General features: G+C 40.9%; 3 protein-coding genes across 5 annotated transcripts in view; 2 read left to right on the forward strand and 1 right to left on the reverse strand.

The window, feature by feature from the left end:
• Window position 1: 1 nt before the first annotated feature.
• On the forward strand, window positions 2–2,188 carry rflnb (refilin B). Its single transcript, XM_069147966.1, has 3 exons — window positions 2–1,198; window positions 1,585–1,679; window positions 1,822–2,188. The coding sequence occupies exons 1-3, from the start codon at window positions 1,001–1,003 to the stop codon at window positions 2,138–2,140; spliced, it is 612 nt and encodes a 203-aa protein (XP_069004067.1). The 5' UTR covers window positions 2–1,000; the 3' UTR covers window positions 2,141–2,188.
• Window positions 2,189–4,591: 2,403 nt separating this feature from the next.
• LOC138197268 (tRNA-dihydrouridine(20a/20b) synthase [NAD(P)+]-like) lies at window positions 4,592–13,466 on the forward strand. Of its 2 annotated transcripts, XM_069147971.1 has the most exons (13): window positions 4,592–4,929; window positions 5,035–5,156; window positions 5,331–5,448; window positions 5,724–5,846; window positions 6,159–6,389; window positions 6,679–6,686; window positions 8,235–8,328; window positions 8,462–8,562; window positions 8,888–9,035; window positions 9,488–9,713; window positions 10,276–10,378; window positions 10,574–10,674; window positions 12,062–13,466. In XM_069147971.1, the coding sequence occupies exons 1-13, from the start codon at window positions 4,838–4,840 to the stop codon at window positions 12,095–12,097; spliced, it is 1,503 nt and encodes a 500-aa protein (XP_069004072.1). In that variant the 5' UTR covers window positions 4,592–4,837; the 3' UTR covers window positions 12,098–13,466. The 2 variants fall into 2 exon arrangements, with proteins under 2 accessions (XP_069004072.1, XP_069004071.1); XM_069147970.1 differs by lacking the exons at window positions 8,235–8,328; window positions 8,462–8,562; window positions 8,888–9,035; ... (2 more) ...; window positions 10,574–10,674; window positions 12,062–13,466 and having other exon boundaries at window positions 6,159–6,385; window positions 6,503–6,846.
• A 74-nt stretch (window positions 13,467–13,540) lies between these two features.
• Window positions 13,541–21,561, reverse strand: part of LOC138197267 (solute carrier organic anion transporter family member 1C1-like) — a 31,686-nt gene continuing 23,665 nt past the window's right edge. For both annotated transcript variants that reach the window (XM_069147968.1, XM_069147969.1), the window contains exons 13-15: window positions 19,698–19,762; window positions 19,286–19,403; window positions 13,541–17,895 (exon numbers count right to left, since the gene is read on the reverse strand). In XM_069147968.1, the coding sequence (XP_069004069.1) occupies window positions 17,658–17,895; window positions 19,286–19,403; window positions 19,698–19,762 (421 nt within the window). In that variant the 3' untranslated portion in view covers window positions 13,541–17,657. The remainder of the gene's footprint in view (window positions 17,896–19,285; window positions 19,404–19,697; window positions 19,763–21,561) is intronic.

Raw genomic sequence — 21,561 nt, forward strand, 5'->3', positions numbered from 1 at the left:
TGACAGGAAATGAAGGTTATATATTATTATATGTCCATTTGCCTTCCCTTCCAACTTCTTGAGGGGCATTGCAAACTTTGAAATAGGGAAATAATATCTTTTGACATAAAAAATGCACACAAGATTGCCCCCCAATCATGCTCTCCGTGTTATCAAATGTAATCTCTAGTAGAGAAAAAAAAACAAAAACCGTCAAGTTTGTTTACTGGTGACACTCATTTATTTTTATACCAGTGCATCACAGTTTATCAAGTCATTGTAGATCAAATAATAGCTTTAGTGTTCGCATTCCTGCCTCAGTGGGAAACAATGGTACTCGGTGTTGTCTGATTTGTACAGTCCCAAGGGCAACACTAACACAACATTGTCACAGATTTCCCTCTGTGTTTCATCCAATGGGTGTGTGCCGTTTCATATTTTGCACAATACCAGGAAAACGTATCAACCCGATTTTTTTTTACCAAGGTCCACTTGGAAACAGGGTCTGGAAAAGTTCCCGATCGTGGCTCCGTCTCTGGTTGCCGATCATCTTCCAACCAATCGGCAGCCAATAAACGCTTTTAAAGGCGTTTCCCTTCCTGTGTTCGTAGATCTGAAAGCCCCCCGTTTGACGGGAGAGAAGTTTGAAGACGAGCAGCGGGGCAGCAGGAGTCACTCATCCTTTCCCTGCCGAGAACAGGAGTAAACAAACTCTCTTTCAGGCATATTTCCTGCGGAGTTATTTGAAGCTTTCGGTGTGGTTTTTTTTTTTTTTTTTTTTTTTTATATCAAGGTAGAGAAATTTAAAAGGCCGAGTTTGTGGGGACTGAATATTGATATTTTTGCAGCGTGCAGCCGTGCATGCTGTCCGGGAAGAGGCTCGCAGGGACACCGAGGAAGTTTGCTTTAAAATAAATTTAAAAAAAAAAAAAAAAGAGAAGAAGAACAGGAGAAACTACAATCTGGAAGTATTTCTCCGTCGGAAATTGCGTCGGTGGAGCTTTGCAACTTTTAACTAGAAATGGTTGGCAGGTTGAACTTGCCAAATGTATGTGAAGGAGACCCTCTGGATATGAGCTGCAGGGCTGAGAGAGCACTTGATAGCCCGGACTCCGGGTTGCCCCCGAGTCCGAGCCCCAGCGCCTGGCTGCTGCCCGGGTGTGCAGAGAAAGCCGGTGGCGTGAGCCCGGTGTCTGAGGACGAAGGAAGAGGCTCCCTGGTATGTACTCTTATTTAATCAACACATTTTTTTTTTCTTTTTTAAGCACTGTTTTAGAGCAAAGCAAACCGCTGCAGATTGCCGCTGACATTTAATATGGAAGATTTCCGAACTACTCCAAAGCTCGGGTAGTTTTCACAAATGCCCAGGTAAAGTTCATCCCACTAATTCAAAGCAGAAAGCTCTTCTGTCTCCCAGTCACATTATGCCCATTGTTTTACTGACTCTTCTAATTTTGAGTTGCATATATCAAATCTTGGCAAAAAAAAAAAAAAAACGTGCTTCAGGCTCTTCCCAGCTGAATAAAGGGTGTCACTTCAGCTCTGAACTGTACCAATGGGAACTTTTGACTTGTGTTGACTGTGGGGATGATTTTTGCATTGCAGGTTCCAGTTTTACCTGCTGGATCTTTCCCACAGCTACAGCCGATGTCCTTTGGGGAAGGAATAGCACTTGATCTGTTACCGGCCAAGGAAATGAGGTGGGTTGCCGTTGATATGACAATAGCCCATACAGAGGACTTGGACAGACCCTGCGGTTGTAGTGGAATCCATGTTTGGTGTAGACGATGCGCAAACTAGTTTTTCACCAAATGAAACCAGGCAACTTTTCCTCATCCATAGATACACGTCCTCTGTGCACTACAACTCCGACCGCCACTTCATCCAGGATGTGGCCCTGCAGCCGTGGGGCCAGCGCCTTGAACACTGCAGACAGACCATCATGGCTGTGTCCCACAGCACCTGGCGCCACTACAAGACACAGCTGGAGTTCCAACCTCGCCATCGCCCTGAACGCTTCAAGAGCACCACAATTATCTACCCAAAGAAAACCAGCACCGTCTATACCACGGAGCTGAGCTACAACTGCCACCGAGTATCCAGACGCTTCCTCTCCAGTGTGGAGCTAGAGGCGGCTGACCACAGAAAGCTACCTCAGTGATAGCGCGTGTGTGTGTGTGTGTGTGTGTGTGTGTGTGTGTGTGGGTGGGGCGGGAGGGGCAGGTGGTTGGGGACAGGCAATGGTAGTCATTTACCGTGCCCCCCGGCGCTCCCCAGTAAGGCTGGCTACCACTGACCTGCTGTGTTGTCTTTTTTACAGTTGTGTAGCCTTTGACGCTCCCATCCCGAGCCGTGGACAGGCAGCATCCGCGTTGCGATGTTACAAGATGGCGACGATAGTAAAGACATGGGCTGAATGGATTAAATGTACACAGTCAATCCGTGTCTTTATGTTTATGTCCCTGCCAATGAATGGAAATATCCGCTGGCATGGGTATTTCTTTAAAGGCTTCCGTTTTTAGCGTGCCGGAAAGGTTTTGCTTTGTTTTTAATCGCCGCCGAGCTAACATGGACCAAGATGAGGAGAACACGTACCCGTCCCCACGTTGCATCAACCTGTTCAAGCATGCAGAGTGACTCGTTTTTTTAGTTTTTAAAAGCGATGAGGCCCGCCTCTGCACAAATTGTTCTAGTCAACAGAGAGGTGTACCCTTTTTAGAAGTGCTAATTCAGAATCTGGCTCAAGGTGACTAGTTAGAGAGTGGAGGAGCAATTAAACAGGTTTCTTGAGTTTGGATTTATGCAGACATCACTGACTTATCCACACTGTACAAAGGGATGTATTGAAGATAGTTTCCACGCGTTTTGTTTTTTTCACAGGGTAATGTGTGTTTGTGCACAGCTTAAGCTAAGCTCTCCCCAAGCCTTTCTCTCTCGCCACTGTTTGCGGCTGCAAGTTATCTATAATGTAAATGTTGATCGATGAAGGGAACTTTTCTATTCATTTTGATGTGTAAGCTTAAAGAAACTGATTAGGTTGGTAGTACAGATGGATCATGAGTGTGGAGTTTACTGAAAAGTGGCGAGTATGTTTATCACTCACTGGCTTACAAGTGAAAGTAACAAGCTGCATTCCACTGCTATAACGTTTTGTTTTTTGGTGTGACTTGGTTTGAAAATGTATTTATTCGGTTGGAAGTTTTAGGATCTATGATATATATATATATATTTTTTTTTCTTTTTTTTTTTTTCTAAATCCGCTGATGATCGGGTCTCTCCACAGTCATGGCAAGGGATACTTTATGAAGCCTTGTTGTTGTTGTTGTTGTTTTTTAATTAGTCACTTATTTGATACCAGTTTGAAATAAAGTGATTACTACTTCAACTATTGTGCAGTGTTGTGATGATGCAGTTTGCGTCCTTTTTTTTTTAAAAGACAATAGCAAACACGTTAACAAACTTTGATTAAAGGTATGTGTATGAATTTTAAACATTGTTGACCACAAGCCGAGATGTTCCACCCTCACCCAGGTAAAGGTTGTCATACCTGCACACGAAAAGAAGCTCTTCACATTCAGTTTGTGATTGTTATTAATGCTCTACTCAAGAAACACAACATTTTTGAAGGTATTTAAATCGTTTGAAGGTTTGAGTACGTGACCAGTAGATGTACTCATACCTCAGCAAATCCAGAAAAAAAAAAAAAATACCAAAGATTGTTGAGATGTGAATATAATATATGCTTTAATTTTGGATGAATTCACCCTTTAAGTTACAAGTTTATTTGCTACTCAAATTGTGCTGCTGTAATGCTCTCTTGTGGCCACAGAGGGGACATGCAATAACTTTCATTCCAGATTATCTATCCTGCCGTGCGTGTGTGTGCTTGGGCGAGGGAGAGAGTTCCACTGACTGCTTTTAGAGTGGGAATGAATCACTGCAGCATTAGTACTTATCCCATTAATTCATTGTGTCCTGAGCGTGTGTGTTGCCAGAGGGGTTTCTTCAGAGATTCTTCCAATCTCGGAAGTCCGGCCCAAATGAAAGGCTAGAAAAAGAACTGCGAAATCTCTTGCACTATTTCGCTATTTTACTATTTGTCTCTTCTATGCATACTTCATCCGAGTCAGGGGCTTGGGCTTGTCTTTTTGGCGTTGCATGTTTTTTTTATGCTTACTTTACTCTTTAAGATTTGGGCATTTATGTTATTCGATATATATTACACTATGTACGTTCCTTTGTGCCTCGCATCGTACTTTTTGTCTAGAACGGGATTAATGATGTTTAAGGTTTGCCATTTCCAGCCAAAACGATTTGTTTAAAAAATTAAAGCTACATACATGTACAGGTTCCTGCGTGTATGTAAGAAACCGGGGCCTGAAGGCAGCACTGCATGAATGAGTATGACGTAGTTGCAGCGTTGTGCCATTGAACGCAATTTTCTACGTTTTTCAGCAATGCTTGTTCAAAATGTTTGAATTGTTTTTTTTTACAACCTAAACTAGTCACAGCGGAGAACAGATGTTTACGATTTCAAAATATGAAAAAAAATTTTTTTTTTTAAATGAATAAACAAGGGCAACGTTGCGTTGTGTGACGTCAGGGTTCAGAGGTCCTAAACGCACGCCCACATCTTTTCCTCATCGGAGAGTTATTGTCGTTCAGACATAATCCTGGCGATGCATCTGTAGTCACACGTGGCGGTAGCGGGGGTTTTTCACGGTGGACGCGGTACGCTTTTGATGTCTTGAAATTATGACACACAAAGTTTAAAGCAAAAGCGTCCTCTCTGAGGGATCGCAATAGTTAGCTTGTTATGCTACGTGGCTACCGGTCTTAAATTACTCCAAAATAAAAAATGAAGCCCGCGGGCGGAAACACCAGCATGATGGACATGTTTGAGAAGGGAAAGGTCCTGACAATTTGCGCCCCAATGGTTCGATATTCAAAGTAAGTGGAATCTTGTTTTCTTTCTGTACTTTGAAGATGGCGATTTTCGTAGTTATAAAGCACGTGTAACGTGTTTGTGTTTTGTTGTTGTTTTTTTTCCTATAGACTTGCGTTCAGGTCCTTGGTTAGGAAGTACAACTGCGACATCTGTTTCACCCCGATGATTGTTGCTGCTGACTTCCTGCGATCTGTGAAAGCCAGAGACAGTGAATTCACCACCAATGAACGTGAGTAGTGACGCTGTAATATGAACATCCTGCAGCTGACGAAGCGTTGCGCAGCTCCTCCTCACAAACGTGAGCTTTGCGCAGGTCTGCCCGTGCTGTTGTTGTACCGTAACCGCGTGAAATGATGAGAGAAGTGTCAAATATTGTCGTTTGCTTTTCCCTTATCTTCCCCAGGCGACCGACCCCTGATTGTACAGTTCGCTGCCCATGACGCCCAGAGTCTGGCCGATGCAGCCTGTGTGGTAGCACCTTTTTCAGATGGAGTTGACCTCAACTGTGGGTGTCCCCAGAGGTGCAACTGATGACATTAGGCCCTAATACATTTTGGCCTCCATTCACTTTGTATTACTATGTTGTTGTTTTTTTTCTAGAGTGTAAGAAAATGTGTTTTGATTGATTTCCAATGGAATGGGGGATTGTATGGTTTTGATTTGACTGCCGCTATTTCAATTTTTTTTTTTTTTTTATTGCATGGATAATTGGGTACAAATCTATTAAATCCTGTGAACTCAGAGCATGCCTGTAAATCTTGCAAAAGTTATTTGATTATTTGTCTTGTATTTTCAGATGGGCTATGTCAGCCGGTTATGGTGCATGCCTCATCAACAAACCTGAACTTGTGAAAGACATGGTCAGACAAGTCAGAAACCAAGTGGACAATCCAAACTACACAGCATCCATCAAAATAAGGTAAAAAAAAAAAAAAAAAAAGTAACCGGTTTGACATCATGCTATATAGAGAGATTGATGGTAGTTTACTGCAGATATGTCAGTATTATTTGTGCGTGTTGCTGGTTTAGTAATCACTGTAAAAAAAAAACATGTTTTAACTGTATTTTTTAATATAGTATTACTGAATCGGGTAAAAAGAAAAAGCTGGATGTGTCAGAATTCATATAATATAATTTTAAATACACAGCTACAACCTCCTGTGTTCAAAATCTGGGTCATAACAACAGAGTACTTCTTTAAAAAAAAAAAAAAAAATCACTTTACACACAGAATTCACAAGGACTTGAAGCAGACGGTGGATCTGTGTCAGAAGGCTGAGTCAGCCGGTGTGTCGTGGATAACGGTCCATGGTCGTACAGCCGAGGAACGCCACCAGCCAGTCCATTATGAAGCCATCAAGACAATCAAAGACAGCGTGTCCATCCCTGTCATTGCCAATGGGGACATAAAGTACCTCCGTGATGTCGAGTCCACTCACCAACTTACTGGTGTTGATGGTTTGTTTGTTTTTAATACGTTTGCGTATCAACAAATAACAGATGCATACATTACAATTATGCTTTGTAATTTGCTAATTTCATGTTTGTTTTTTTTATTTTTTATTTGCCTATTAGGTGTGATGGCTGCACGGGGGTTGCTTGCTAACCCTGCCATGTTCGCAGGCTATGAGGATACGCCTTTGGAGTGTATATGGGACTGGGTGGACATTGCCATAGAACAGGGAACTCCATTCACATGCTTCCACCACCATCTTATCTACATGCTGGAGAGAGTTAGCTCCCAGCCTGAGAGAAAAGTGTTCAATTCTCTATCCAGTACCTCAGCTGTGATAGATTACCTCCAGAACACATATGGTTCAGTTTACGACCACGGAACATGAGCATATTGAAACGTAATGGTATTGATTTTAGTATCTATATTTTTTTCGCCAAATAAATACTGCAAAACTGTAATCATATCATCAGTGTCTGTCTTTATTGCTGTACTTTCTCCAATCAAGTCATTGTGTTTGACATAATATGTAGTTATTTGTAATGCTGGTCTTAACAATCAGGAGCAAATGTGAATACATACTAAGGCTTATTTTTTTTTTCTTCTCTGAATTATTTGTAATCTGTAAACATACATACTACTGTATGCCAGAGTGACAAACATCGCATGTATTTTGTTCAGTTGTAGAGATGAGGAAAAAGTCATACATTGCAGTATTTTAAAAGTCATCAATATGAAGGACATTAAAACGAATAAAATATATTTCTATTGAGACTTTGAAGCTAGATAAGAAAAATGAAATTACAAGAACTACAAAACGATTTTGAGCCAATAATTTGTTTTATATTTACTGATGATTGTGATGATTTGTGAACACCCGAAATAATATAGATGTTGGGTCATAAAACATTGGCAGTTTACTGCAAACTTGGTTTTGCTGATAAAGTCCTTTAGAGCAATAAACTGAAAGTAATATAATTTTGCCTTCAAAATAAAAGCAACATTTGCTTCTGCATCTGCAAAAGAGGCGTGTACACACACGGTGAACTTTAATATAGAATATGATTTTACTAATAGTGTAAATGAATAATAATCAACACTAAAACAATTAACAAACACGCGCATTCCCTATGGACATTAATGTTTGATGGCAATGTGGTAGTGAAAAACGATTCGTGTCATGTTTATATACTACGGTACAGTCAACGTGCCATATTAGTTTTATGTTGAAAACCGGAACCGGAAGCACATTTTTCAGACGAGCTGATTGGTTGGAGCAAAAAAAACAAAAAACGCTAGAACAGGAAGACACTTTTCCGTGGCCACTTCCTGAAGTTAAAGTCTAAGTAACTCCTCGTTAAGTCCGGTTTCCCGCGATTTGTTTTGGTAAGTTGTTTATGATTACAACATTTGGAGACCCGTACCTTGATTTACACCTCTGAATGTTTCGTAGCCATTTCGAAATCGTCAGGCGAACGTTGGGTTATGTTTTACGTGCGCGAACATACAGATGGAAAGGGTGAAATAACTTCAAACGGCTCGACATTTATCTGTAATAAGCGCACGGCCGCTTTCTTTTGTCGTCTAAAAACGTATCGTGGCGGCGCTGCACTGCTGTGTTAAGGAGAGTTTGACAGCGTTAACGGAGCGGGAGCACTAACAGTAGCACTATTGTTGTCCCGAGAAGAAAAGCGGTACGGAAGCCGTGTGCTGTGAATTGTGTATTTCGTCAAGAGGACCTTGTCCGAACCCACGTCTTACCTTTTTCTTCTTGTCCTATTTCAGGTCTGTCTTTGTTGTTTTTTTTTGTTGTTTTTTGTTTGTTTGTTTTTTACCTTCAGGAGACCTCCGCAGCGATGACGTTGCAATGGACCGCTGTGGCCCTCTTCCTGTACGTGGAGATGGGCCTCATCGTCATCCTCTGCTTACCCTTCATCTCAGCCAGGAGGTAAACGAGTCACATACGCGTTTTCAGAACTGATCGGGTTCATTGTGGTTTGTCCTGCAGAGAATAGCGGTTGTTTCTTGTGTAGGTTAGTCTGGAAATGCTGTGTGTTTTTTTTTTTTTTTTTTTTTTGAAGGTGGCAGAGTATTTTCAATCTGAGGATCTGGAACTGGATGGCGAGGTTCTGGAACAAAGTGTTTCTCACCATGATCATCATACTTATTGTTCTCTTCCTCGGTAAGTGTTTCAAAGTTGTTAGTTTTTTTTTTTTTTTTAACTCGACTTTGTAGCTTTCTCACGACTCGAAACTGAAGTTGGGGCCACCTAAGATGACGCGATCCGATTTTTTTTTTTTTTTAAACGTTCGTCTTTTGGCAAAGTTTGGCGGAGTTTTTGGACGCTACAATAAAAGCTCAAACGTGAAAGCCACTTTGAACTTCACCTACATAATTTTTTTTTGTGTTATTATTATTACTACAGGTAAATTCTCTCTTTGAAGATGCTTCTTAAAAGTTAAAGTGTAAATCTCAAATTTCAGTTTGCAACTCTCGTCTTTCTGCAGATGCTGTCCGTGAAGTCAGGAAGTATTCGGGAAAGGACCTCGGAAAAGATGCCAAGCTGCAACCAAATATGTTTGACCACCTCAACATGAAGCTCTTTAGGGCTCAGAGGAATCTCTACATCTCTGGTTTCGCCGTCTTCCTCTGGCTGTGAGTATTTGCTCTCGTATACCGCAAAGAGGGAATCACCTATTTGGACTTTTTTCAGTCCAGATATGATACCTGAGCTTTGGGTATCGAGTGATACGGAGTACCCATCCAGTCGCAGTGTTTGGATAACAAACTGTATGCGTCGCTATGGAAATGGGATCATCCCTTCACGTCAAGCCTCTCCGCATACGATGCCACAAAACAACTATTTTAGCTCCCTCCTTCTTCCTTTGGGCAAAATGGGCCGCCGAGCCCGAGGTGCCGCTTGGATTGGTTGAGGCCTCTGTTTCCTCAATCTGTCATTGTCCAGTTTGTTTTTTTGAATTTCGTTTTCTTTCGTCAATAATTCAGCTGTTCGAATCATTGTCAGACTGATCTTTGCGTCTGATCGCTTCCGAACTGCAACCCCGTACGTGAACCGGGCGCTCCTCTGACCCCGCTTTGTTTTCCAGAGTTATGAAGCGAGTGATCACCTTAATCAACCAGCTGGCATCGGTGTCCGGGACCACGGCCGCTCTCCAGGGGCAGGCTGAGACGGCCAACAAGGCTGCCGACAAATACATGAAGGACAACGAGCTGCTGAAACAGGTGGGCTCCACACTCGTTGGACAACGACTCCGAGGCGTCTCCACGCTACTGCTTGATTCGTCAGATAATTCACTCTCAAGCGTTGGACGGGTAATAAATCAGACTCTGTTGTGAAATTTAAAAAAAACGACAGATTTTGTTATGCAAGTTATGATTTTGATAGCACATATTACCTTGTAGCTTTTGCAGTTCACCGCCATGCTAAGAAAGTACTCTGCTGATTTAGCACCACGGTCACCCGGCGTTGTCTGACTCACAATCGATTGCTTTAAAACGAGGAGAGATATTCTCTTTCGTGTTCTGCGCCGTCTCCTTCCTTGTCAGATCCTGGCATCTGCATTTACCCACAATGCAATTTAACCTTTGATCCACACCTTTAATCTATCTATACTTGCAGCCTGTTTAATGAGTCTCTTTTTATGCCTGGGAATTCCTGGCGTACCCAGCGGACAGTTTTCCCACATACAAAGTGTTTTTAGTTTTTTTGAATGAAACCTTGTCAAGCACACGTCACCTATTCCATTTCCTCACTGATTCTGTCAGCTCTACACGGAAATAACTTTTTTTTTTTTCTTTTTTTTTTTTACAGAGTTCCACGTATCTGATTGCTGTTTAAATGTTCTTCTGATTCATGTCATTTGACATATTTCAGACTCTGATGGAAGGAAAGGGTGACAAAGCAACTGCCGAGGGCATGGACCTGCTGAGGAAAGAAGTGGAGAAACTGAAACGAGAACTGAAGACCTCAGGAGACGGTTAGCGTCCATGTTCGCACGCCCACTGCGATATGTTTGTAGCTCTCGCGCGTCATGCCGTCATGTTTTTTTTTTAATCTTCCCGTTCGGCAGGAAAGTTAACAGAGCACCTGTGGACTTTACGACCTGTCGCCCCCCTGGTGGCGTAGTGCGTAGAGGACGCCTCGTGCTAATGCGGCTTGTTTCCTTCTCCAGACCTGAAGAAGTCCCAGTCAGAGGCAGGCGCGATGAAGCAGCAGACGGAGGCCGTCGCCAGGGAGTACGACAGACTGCTGAACGAGCACCAGAAGCTTCAGGTGACGCCGCGACCTAAACACGGCAGGATAATGACTTGTCGGGGTCGTTCGCCGTTTAGATATTTTCCCCCCAAAAAAAATGACACGCGAGCCGATCAGCGTCAGGCGGGGAGCCTGAGGATTGCATTTTTCAAATGTGCGATTTAACAGGCGTTGTCCATTTTGCGTGTTTGCCTGCGTGCACAGTTGTAATATTGGGCGTTTCTGCTTGAAGGTGCAAAATGCTGGGAGGGGAACATGCACATAGAACAATTTAGCACCCTGCAATCGTATTTTACTAAACCTGAAAGTAGAAACAGGAGAAGTGATTGTTGCGTATTTTAGTACGACTGAAGGTATTAATCAGTTGCGCAAATCTGGAGAGACGGCTGCTCTTATTGTTGTGGTGAGAAGGAGACGCGGGAAAGCAAAAGAATACGTAGAGAACGTGGTTTCACACCCGTTTAAACATGAATGGGATGTCAGAGGCAAAACAAATTATCAGACGTGTCGTTTGTCCGGCGATGACATTTCTGAGTTATTGAATGAACTGAATGATGATTGACATCCAACGACGAGGAGGAGCCACGAAATGCCGGCAGTGTCGAAACTTCTTACGACTCAGCGTTTTCCTGCCTCTGAGTCGTTTCCAGCGCGTCGCTGCTTGGACGTCCCACCCAGTCCCGTTACTCAGGTGCGCTGTAACGGGCACCGAGTGAGTCCCGCAGAATTCACAGGGAGCTCCATGAGGCTCCCGAGCACTCGCAAGGCGCTGAATGAAAAGTCACCTGCTCATCACAGAAAGATCTGGACCTGCTGCTCGGTGTTTGGTAGAAGGATCTCGCCGTCCCTCCTGTTTTATTTGTCAACGTTTTATTATTAAGCCTTTTTTTTTTTTTTTTTTCTCGACTGGTTGTTTTTCCCACAGTATTGACTTCTTTGCTGATAATCTCCTACAAAGCGTTTTGTCCTTGTTGTATTTATATTTCTTAATTTCAATGCGATCGGATTTCCTTTTCCTTTTGCGGTTGTTCTGTTAGAACGGCTGGAATCACTTCAACACACGCAAACCACTTTTTAAATACAGCGATTTGCAGCTGATATCAGTGACGCAATTACTCTTAGTAAATCACCCGCAAAACGAGTGCAGCATTTTTTTTTTTTTTTTTGCAAACTTTTGGAAGGCGCATGCAATTTCGTACCCGCTATGAGATCTTAGTAAATCAGACCCAAAAACTATTGATTTAGTTGAGTTATTTCCATTGAAAATCCATATATGTATTTTTTTTTTTTTTTTTTTTTTTTTTTTAATTGAGCAAAATCTCTAAACCTTCGATTCGTTTATGTAGCTTTACATAATATCAAAAAACACAAACTGACATTTTCTTTCATATGTTTGTCCTTTCAGAATCTTCAAGACAGCGGGGATAAAAAGGACGACTAGTTCTCCCAGAAGCCTCGAAGATTACAAGTGTTTACGCAACAACTTGGCCCAATCACAAGAGAGCTACCGCAACGCATGATTTAGCATCGTATAACGCCGTGTCACAAAGTGTGCAGCACAAACCCAGGACGGGCTCCCCCGAAGAACAAACGTCTGGCATTAAGGGAGGTGATTTTTTTTATTTTTTTTTTTATATAAAGGCAGCGGAGTGGTTTAAATGGAATGAGTAATATGGGATGGGTTCCTGTTTCTGCCTGGTGCAGCATGACTAAGAGGATTGCTTTCAAGTGCACGCTATCAGGCAGATATCAGCGCAAGGTAATTGGGAGAGAGTTCGGCTGGTTATTGACCCCGGGGTCTGATCACAGAGCACTTGTGTCAAATATGCAAGTACGGGTGCGTTCTGGTTTGTGTTGTTTTTTTTGTTTTGTTTTGTTTTGTTTTTTTAAGCCATTTGCACAGTTTGGAGTGCAAGTTATGTGGAAAGCGAGAACAATCCATTACCGCGGAAAACGGCTGTACATATATTTCTATGTGAAAGGTTTGCTTATTTAATACTGAATGCTGCAAGGGAAAACCCGGCTGCATCCACTTTGAGCTTCAGTGCAGAATGTAAATTTAGCGTTTAAATGCGCAGCCGCGAAAATATGGTTTGCGCGTACAGCTGCTCGTAGACAAATCATTTCCACGTTGTGTTCCAGCCGATGTTCTGTAAAATTTTGTAAGTTCCTCGTTGTGGACGAGAGGGGGCTCGGGGGGGGGGGGGCATTAACATCCAACACTGAAGTTCTTCTGTCTTTATTCCAGCGAGTGCTGGTAGAAATCTGCAAAAACACATTTGAATAAAACTGAATTTTAGAAGGGACAGACAATTGAATTCAACCACTTGAGATTTTATTTTAGGCATTAAAATAAGACGGACTTAATCGATAAACTTAACGAATATAGTCAAAGAATGTCTTGTGTAATTTTTTTTCTAAACCGGTGGGCCCAGATTGTTTTAGTTGCTCTGCGTTTACCACGTTTTTTATTTTTAGGAAACACTTTTCAGTGGGATTTGTACATTATGTGTGTCACTAAATAGGAAGGTATGACACTTTGCTGTGTTTCCGTTACCCAGACAGAGCCATACAACTGTGAAAGAGGAGCCGAGATCGTAATCACCACATTTCAATGTTTCCTAGTTCTTTATGCTTTAGCAGTTACTCTTAGAGTTTACCACAGTTTACCTTTACGTCAGGAAAATAGACAAAAAAAAATGCCTCTTTTTTTTTTTTTTTTTTTAATTCTGTTGTACACAGAAACTTTGATCGAAGTGCCTTTTAGGTGGATGTAGGAGGTTTTGTTCAATAAAGATGTATTTCATTTATCCTCTCGCTTGTTTGTAACTTTTAAACACGCACTTTAATTAGGGACCTTGAATAAATAACACCAAAATCACGGTTTGATTGAATATTAACGTTTTATTTCAGTATTACATTGAAGATGTTCCTTGAAATTTTACAAAAATAATCCAAGAAAATGATTTACTTTCTGATTTCTTTAATGCAAGCGAAGGCCTTCGCATTATTGAGATAATGAGTTCCTTTCTGTACACCGCTCCTCGCCGAGTATGCCTGCTGGGGCCTGAAAACCAACCTGAATTCAAAAGACGACACAGTCACCACACACTTCGAAACTGCCAAAAAAAAAATCATACGTATCCGTTGTGGAAATAAACACGGTTCCCGTTCTTTTTTTTGAGAAATATATTTCAGGACGTTATCAGGAAATATTCTTTGTCTGATAGGGGGGGGGGGGGGGGGGGGAAGGGGGTCACACCTGAAACTAACCAAGTTCCTCTCTATTGAAGTCCCCCTTTAAAACGTGTTAAATCCATGGCTTTGTAATGAAGGACTACTGCCGACTGCTGGGTTCACCAACAGGCCTTTTTGAGTCACAGTAAACATTCAAGTTACTGTAGTAGCCCGATGTCTAAAAAAAAATGCTAACAGCACACAGGAACGGCGCTGGTGCATTTGATTTTGGCAGTTAAAGGGGAAACTTAAATGGCAGTATTAAAACCAGCTACACATCCTGCGCTTTTTGATTCACTTGCTGTTGCGGAAGGGTGTTGCGCGTCTCGGTTAAAGCTGTTTAAAGCCACTTTCCAATGAGAAAAAAAAAAGAATAGAGATTTTGTTTTCTCCATCCAGATAATAACGAACCAGCTGTGAATTTACAATCGTCAAATCTGGAGTTGAACAAGTAGGCGTTTACTAACATTTAGAGTTATACAGCAAAAAAAAAAAAACCTTCATTGTATTTCTTCATTGTAAACCCCGAAAAACTGATATCGCAGATTTTTATCCTTCGGACCAGGTCTACGTCCAAAACCACCGTACCTGTCAAGATTTGTGGAACGCTTAAGATGACGGTTAATAACGCATTTGCATGTTTGTGAAAACTTCCTTCCGTCGGTGACCAGAGCCCTTTTAACTTGACGTTGTTGTTTGGTACAGTGTTAAATATGACACCATCTCACAACAATAGGAGGATAGTAAAAAAAAAAACACAAAAAAAAACAGAATCAGTCGTTCAGACGCCATCATCTTAAGTTTCGCTTGTGTCTCATCCTCACTAGTGAAATGTTAGCCTACAGCAGACTAACAATACATATGCTACATTGCGAATACTCTTCATTTCCTTGTGTTGAGGATTCTATGCTACCGTAATTTTTTATGAAAACCACATATTACTTAAAGATGCTCATACTCAGACATGTACACACAAAGCTCCCGTTAGGGATGGGCAATAATCACATTTGGTTGCAATCCCAAGTTTTTATACAAGGCCAGGATCACCGATAGACACAGATATTGATATTTTTGGTTAAAGGCAGCTGATTTTTTTTTGTTGTTGTTGTTCCATCATGTAAAGGAGACAAGTGTGATCATTTGTCATTATTTCTGAAGTGAATGCATTGTTAATACTTGTGGATACAGACATAAATCATCTTAACTACGGTAGTAACTGTGCTCTGCTGATAATCGGTTGATGGCCGCAGTGGTAAAAATGGCACAAAGGTTTGCCGAAATCGATCACAGGCTGCGATAATGGAAAGGTGGACCGTCCAGTTGCTTTCTCGAGTCGATTTCACATCAAACACAATGTCGTTGTTTTTTTTTTTTACAGATCAGTATTTGGAATAAAACAAAAATAAACTGTTAACGATTGTATGTAATTTGTATTCCTCACCCGATCCGAAGTGAATCTGAAGATTTTACCACTGTGGCCATAAAACTTCCTTAGAAAAATCATCAACGCGGTTCTATGGTGTTACTCCCCGTGTCGAACGTTTGTCTGGTACTTCAGAGCGCGTAGTGAGTTTTGAATTAGGGTGGATTTATATTGTTTTAGAAAAAAAAAAAGGTCTGCCTGCTTAACATAAACGCAAAAGGTGAGGTGGTCCAGTGTAGCGCAGGTAGGCGGTGGGTCGCTCCGTGTTAACAGGATGCAAAGAAACTGAGAAAGGTAGTCTGGTTTTAGTGTTTCAACAGGTGTAAAGTTTCACTGAATTTGAGAGGTTGGTAAAGGTTATCGTGTAACAGCAGCAGAAGTCCAAATATTAAATTGATCTTTGGCTTTGTATCAGCACTATTGATACTTTGGGCATCAATTTGGTTACATTCAAAAGCCGTCAACTTCAAAAGCACGTAAGAGTATAAGAGTGTTTCAAAACATGACTAAAAGCAGCCCATATATTCTCAACCTTGCCATTCTAACTCCATAAGGTGCCTGAAACGTTTCAGCTGCCACTTGTTCCACACATCTGACGATTCACTCTCGGCTTCGGTTTTTCAGGGCGTTGCATTATTTCTTTCATTTTCCAAGCGGTCTAAAAGTTTCCATGTTTCCCAGGACACATGGGAACCCTAAAGAAAGTCTTAAAAAAAAAAATGAACATTTGTATATTGTCTTACAGTTATAGTTGCCTGACATTAATTTGAAAAATCATTGTCCGGTTTCACGAACAGCTGTTGTAATTTTGGGATGAATCATTTTATGACAATAAAACTGATAAGAACAATCTGAGAGGATACCGCGATGTTTGTGGGTTTTAGCACAGCTGACTTTTTTTCATGTGCAAAAATACACACACACACACACACACACACACACACCAAAAAAAAAAAGCAATATTACATAAAAACACTAACCTGTGAAACATACTGTATATAACAGATATGGAAAAAGTGCTTCTACACATCAGCAATAAATGCACAATTCATGTGGCAACACTTCAGAAACAGGAGGATTTTAGCCCAAAGACTGGGACGACATACAGTATATCATTTATTTATCAGTGTTGCAACAGTATAAACTGCTTCTTCCAAGGCACAACAATGGTTATTTAATACCAGAGCCTGAGGAGCCCTGTTTAGATTTCTCTGAGCAAATGTATTATAATACTAATTATCAATGTCTTAAAATGTTGAGAGTTCTTTGTTCTCAATTAAAAAATTGTCCTCATTTACACCCGGTAAAGAAAGAGGTTTACTGGGCCGTGTTGGTTCAACACCGCTTTGTGGATGTAATCGATATTGAAACCAGAACGGACTCCACTGCACAAGCAGATTTCACTGAAATACAATTTCTATTTTTAGGTGATTATGATTATCAAAAGGAGCAGGTTCATCCAGAAAGCACCAAACACAAACTGCAGTACAATCAAACCTAACTTTGGGCTTCAGGTAAAAGGCAAAAGTTTTGGAGTCAGTCAGAAATTGTATCTTTTTTTTCAAACAAATATAAATATTTAAGAGTCTGAAATTTAAGAGTAGAATTAAAAAGTATTCAAATATATCTGTTCAAAATGCGACAAATTTCCTATCGAGTGTCTGTCAGAACACACAATTAGAGGTAACAGTTGAGTGAATGAGGCACGTGTCAAATCAATAACTGCCAAATTATTTTTAGTTTTACTGAAATACATGTCCAAGCACGTATTTCCACACCATGTTGATCTTTTTTTTAAATTTTTTTATTTGAAATTCTGAAAGAAGAATCATTTCTCATCTCTTAAAAGCCCCAAATGTTTATATCAATATATATTGTGTGTGTTTTGTGACTCTGGTCGATAAGGCCACTTTACCTCCTCTGTTCAGTAACGCTGGTATCAGGAAGAAAAACTTCGTTTCAAAGATGAATCCAAAAGAGGCAGCTTAATAAATGCTGGTGTTCAAACTGGTGCGGTTTTCCTGTTTAATCTCTAAAGCCAGCATTTACACTGAGAAATATTGTGATTGTGCTTTTCTTTATATGGAAAAGCAACTGCATGTACATTCAATAACTATTTCAGTTATTTCCAATTTCTGTCAGATTCACAAAGCCTTCACAGGTCCAGAAGTACAAATATAAAATGTATGCTATACATGAGATAATCGGATAAAACGTGATTCCCTGCCAGTCTTATTTGTGTGTGAGCGTGTGTGCATGTGTATAGTATCACTCTGTACATAATAATCATGTACGCAGGAGACCGGGGGGGCGGGGGGGGGGGTCAGTTCTGCTGGATTTGTCACAGCCTCGTCTTCCTATCTGTGCTGTTCTCTGACGTGTGCCGTGATTGGTCAGAATTGGAAATCACAAACTCTTCCCTCCTGAGTGCCTCGAGTTCAGTTCCTCCATTAGTCAGAGCTCCGTGGATGCCACTTTTCTTCTCCTTCTTCAGCTGTCGACTGAGTAGAATGAAGCCCGGGATGCAAATAATAAACGAGATAGTCCGCAGGCTCAGAGTCAGGCCCAGGTATGCTATCCTGAGAAGCAAGAGAGGAAACGATATTATCGATTTGATGAAAATTTGGCTTTTTTTTTTTTTTTTTTTTTTTTTTTTTTTTTTGGACAATATGTCAGACATGGAAAGAACTAGTGGAGGCTACTTGAGCAAACAAGTTGGCAGCACAAACATCCTTTCTGGGGTGAGAAGGGAAAGAAATGGTGACCGACGGATACTGGCTTAATATGTTACTAAATCATACCAGAAAGTAGTGATGAGCTAACCAGCTCCTATTTTATATCGCTTCATATGCTTGATTTGGAAGCTTTGTGTAGTATGAACAGAGATTATAATGTTACCACAGTGTCAGGTGTTGCTACTTAGCTTTAGGTTACAGCTTGAGTCCCCCCCCCATGGTGTTCACTCAGCCTATATTTGTTTACATTTGAACAAAGTGGCACTATTAGCTGTTTGCGGTTATAAAACGTCCCGTAAGAATCTAAAAATATGTCACTTTCTGTGTCACGAGCACCGGAAAAAGTATGATTTTAAGGAAATTGCGGCATTTGGGCAGTAGTGTTTTTTTTTAAAAGTATGTGACAGCCTCTGCTGTACGTGCTAACACTTAGTGGGAAAAAAAAGTTTAATATATCACCGTTGCAAATATGCCATGGCTCATAAAGGCCTGTGAGGATTATTTTAATAAAGGAAGTTCTGACAATCTGCCAGGCTGGTATTACCCGACCCAAATTCACCGTGTGTGTGTGTGTGTGTGTGTGTGTGTGTGTGTGTGTGTGTGTGTGTGTGTGTGTGTGTGTGTGTGTGTGTGTGTGTGTGTGTGTGTGTGTGTGTGTAAGTGGATCTGGCCTCACTACAGGGGGTTGTTTCCGGCTTCAATTCTTTGATATTTTCTGGCCTTGCTGCAGCTGTATATATTAATTCGTCTTGCTCCACCACCATCGCAATTGTTATAACTACATTTAGAAACAAACGCTGGACTTCATCATCCCATTATCCGCCCCAACTGGTCTCTGATTGGTGCGAAGACTACATACGGGAACAATAAGTGGGTGGGTCCAGGCTAACAATCATATAGAATTTTTCCATTAAGTGTTAAATGAACAGTTTTTATTCTTTGCATTGTTATCAACAGATTTGGACAGAAATGTTAAACATGTATCAACACTAAGGACCTCTGCGGTTGTTTTGGTTAAAAGATCACACACACACACACACACACACACACACACACACACACACACACACACACACACACACACACACACACGTATATGAATAAAAAGCTGTTACAAACGATACAAAGTCAAATTCTGAAGTAGACCACTCGGACTGCAATATTAACTTAATGTTATTTATGACAGGAAATGAAAGATGTATAATACCCTGAACTGTATGTATGCGAGTACTACCTGTAGGCGGTGGTGTTATAGATTCTGCAGGCTCCTATGCCTCCACACCTCTTCTGACCCCATTTTAGACATGTGGTGTCAATGATTGCTCCAAAGTAGATGGGTGCAGGGATTCCAGCTGTAGAACAACGAATATATTTTCATAATCACATCTGTTAGAATTGAAACACACCAGATTCTGCAAACAGTGTTTAAAGCAGTAAAAAATAAACATCTAGCTCAGACAATTTTGTTTTTGGCAAATGTGCACTTTAAACTGTATCTGCTATTTAATGTGACAGGGAAATGAAAACAAACAAAAGAAGACGGAACAAGCTTTTCAGGCAGATTAAATAGCAGGAAAACACATTTGACCTTAACCCACAGTCACTTGAACTCGCCCACTACAGGATGGGCTCAGAGGGAGACTTACCAAGGGTACGTGTTGCCAAAGCGTGGAAACCCAGGGCCAAAGATTTCAGCTGCGGTTTTATGCACCTGCATGAACAAAAATTGCAGCACTTGTCAGGATATATCATCAGAAATTGTAAGAGAAAAGGTCAGCTGTGTCGACAGCACCAAACAGAGCATGTTTGAGGTCAGTTAACTCAAGTTATCGTCTTACTACTTAAAAAAAAAAAAAAAGAGTTTAATCAAACAATGGATGTTCCTTAAAAATTCTGCCAAATCTTAAAGGATATTTAAAAACAAATTTTTTTGGGGGGGTAAAAATGGCAAACGTGAAGAGGTTACTTTTACTGTTCATCGGTCTTTCCTCTTCCAAATCAGTGCACGCTTTCATTTCCTAAAGCCACTAACATATGGCCTCATTCTGATGTCAGAATTACATCACATCACGGAAAACACAGCACATTAGACTGATTTTATTCCTGTCAGGCCACTGCATTCCAACAGGATCATCTGACAAGGCTTTCGGAGCTTTATGCGCGGCGTGTGTGTGTCGATGTGTTCACATATCATGAATAGATGTAATTCCCGTAATATTTGACCTTAAAACGCTCTATATCTGAAAAACACATATTGTTATGTGAATGGTGATAAAAGCGACAGAAAAAATTAGAGCATGGTGTCTGTGGAAGGTCTCGTCACGTTGTTGTGTGATGTGGAAAGTTCGCCAGCAGAGGCCGCTGTGGTGCTGAAGATTATGGCACGGCTTCTTGTGATCTTTTGTTTTGGCTCGGCCTCATTTGTACTTTATGTATTCCTGTGGTGAAATCCTGAAGTATTTGTATCTTATTATTAAGGTTGTCTCTAGGAATGAATGGCCCTTACAGCAAGCCCATGAGCAAAGAACTTTTTCAACCCTGATGATCTTTTATCATCACTCACACAACTCACTAAAACTCGGACTGACGTGGAATTCTGAAGCAGCTTCTAACATCCTAATTACTTCAAAACTCAAGACAGTCATAATCTATTTCTGGACCGGAGATTTTCTTAAATCCCTGCTGCCAAACTCACTGAACTGTTTACATTCAACATGGTGTGCTTTGTTTGTAGACACTGATGCTTGTTATCACGGCTAATATCAGCAGCATTTCATAGTTGTCAATTACGGCCAGGAAATGTGTTCCCACTGTAACATGAGCGATTCTCACTTTGAACTTGCACTTGACTGCCTCCCTGACCTCATTTGCGAGCAACAGATCAGAGCTTTCCCCCAAGAATTTTAGTGATTCTCAGCTGACCATCTTGACAAGCTATTTTTAAACCATTTATTTGACAAAGCCCCTGTTTCCACTGTAAATGTGGCACACAGACAATGACTCACTGGGCATTGCCAATCCTAGTAAGTCAGCTATACATTCTTAAGGAAGAAAAAAATAGAGATATTAATCCGAAAAAGCTGCGCCAATCAGAGTGAAGCATTATGACAACAGCTCAAGAAATAGAAATTTGACTCTCAAGAAAATCACATTATTGTCTTAATGGTGCAGTGGGAACAAGGCCTGAACACGTAACACCTCAAGTCTACAGACAGAGGCAGATGGTGTGGGTCATTATTTAACTTCTACAGTGAAGAATCAAATGATGAACATTTATATTTCATATAGCACGTACATTTTTTTTTTCGACAGTATCTCATGACATAAATGGTCGCATCATATTGTGAAATGTGACAACAGCATTTGCACTATAATGCACCTTAAAAAAATATAACGTGAAATGCTCTTTTTGCTGAAAATAAAGTTGGAAAGGAGGCAGTGATACACGGCTGATGAGCCAGAAAATCCCACAATATCCACATTAGCAACACAATACTGGGACCAAACTGA

The sequence above is a fragment of the Embiotoca jacksoni genome, unplaced genomic scaffold, assembly GCF_022577435.1.
Source record: "Embiotoca jacksoni isolate LCO1_2020_lvr unplaced genomic scaffold, fEmbJac1.0.p SCAF_14, whole genome shotgun sequence".
NCBI classification, from domain to species: Eukaryota; Metazoa; Chordata; class Actinopteri; family Embiotocidae; genus Embiotoca; species Embiotoca jacksoni.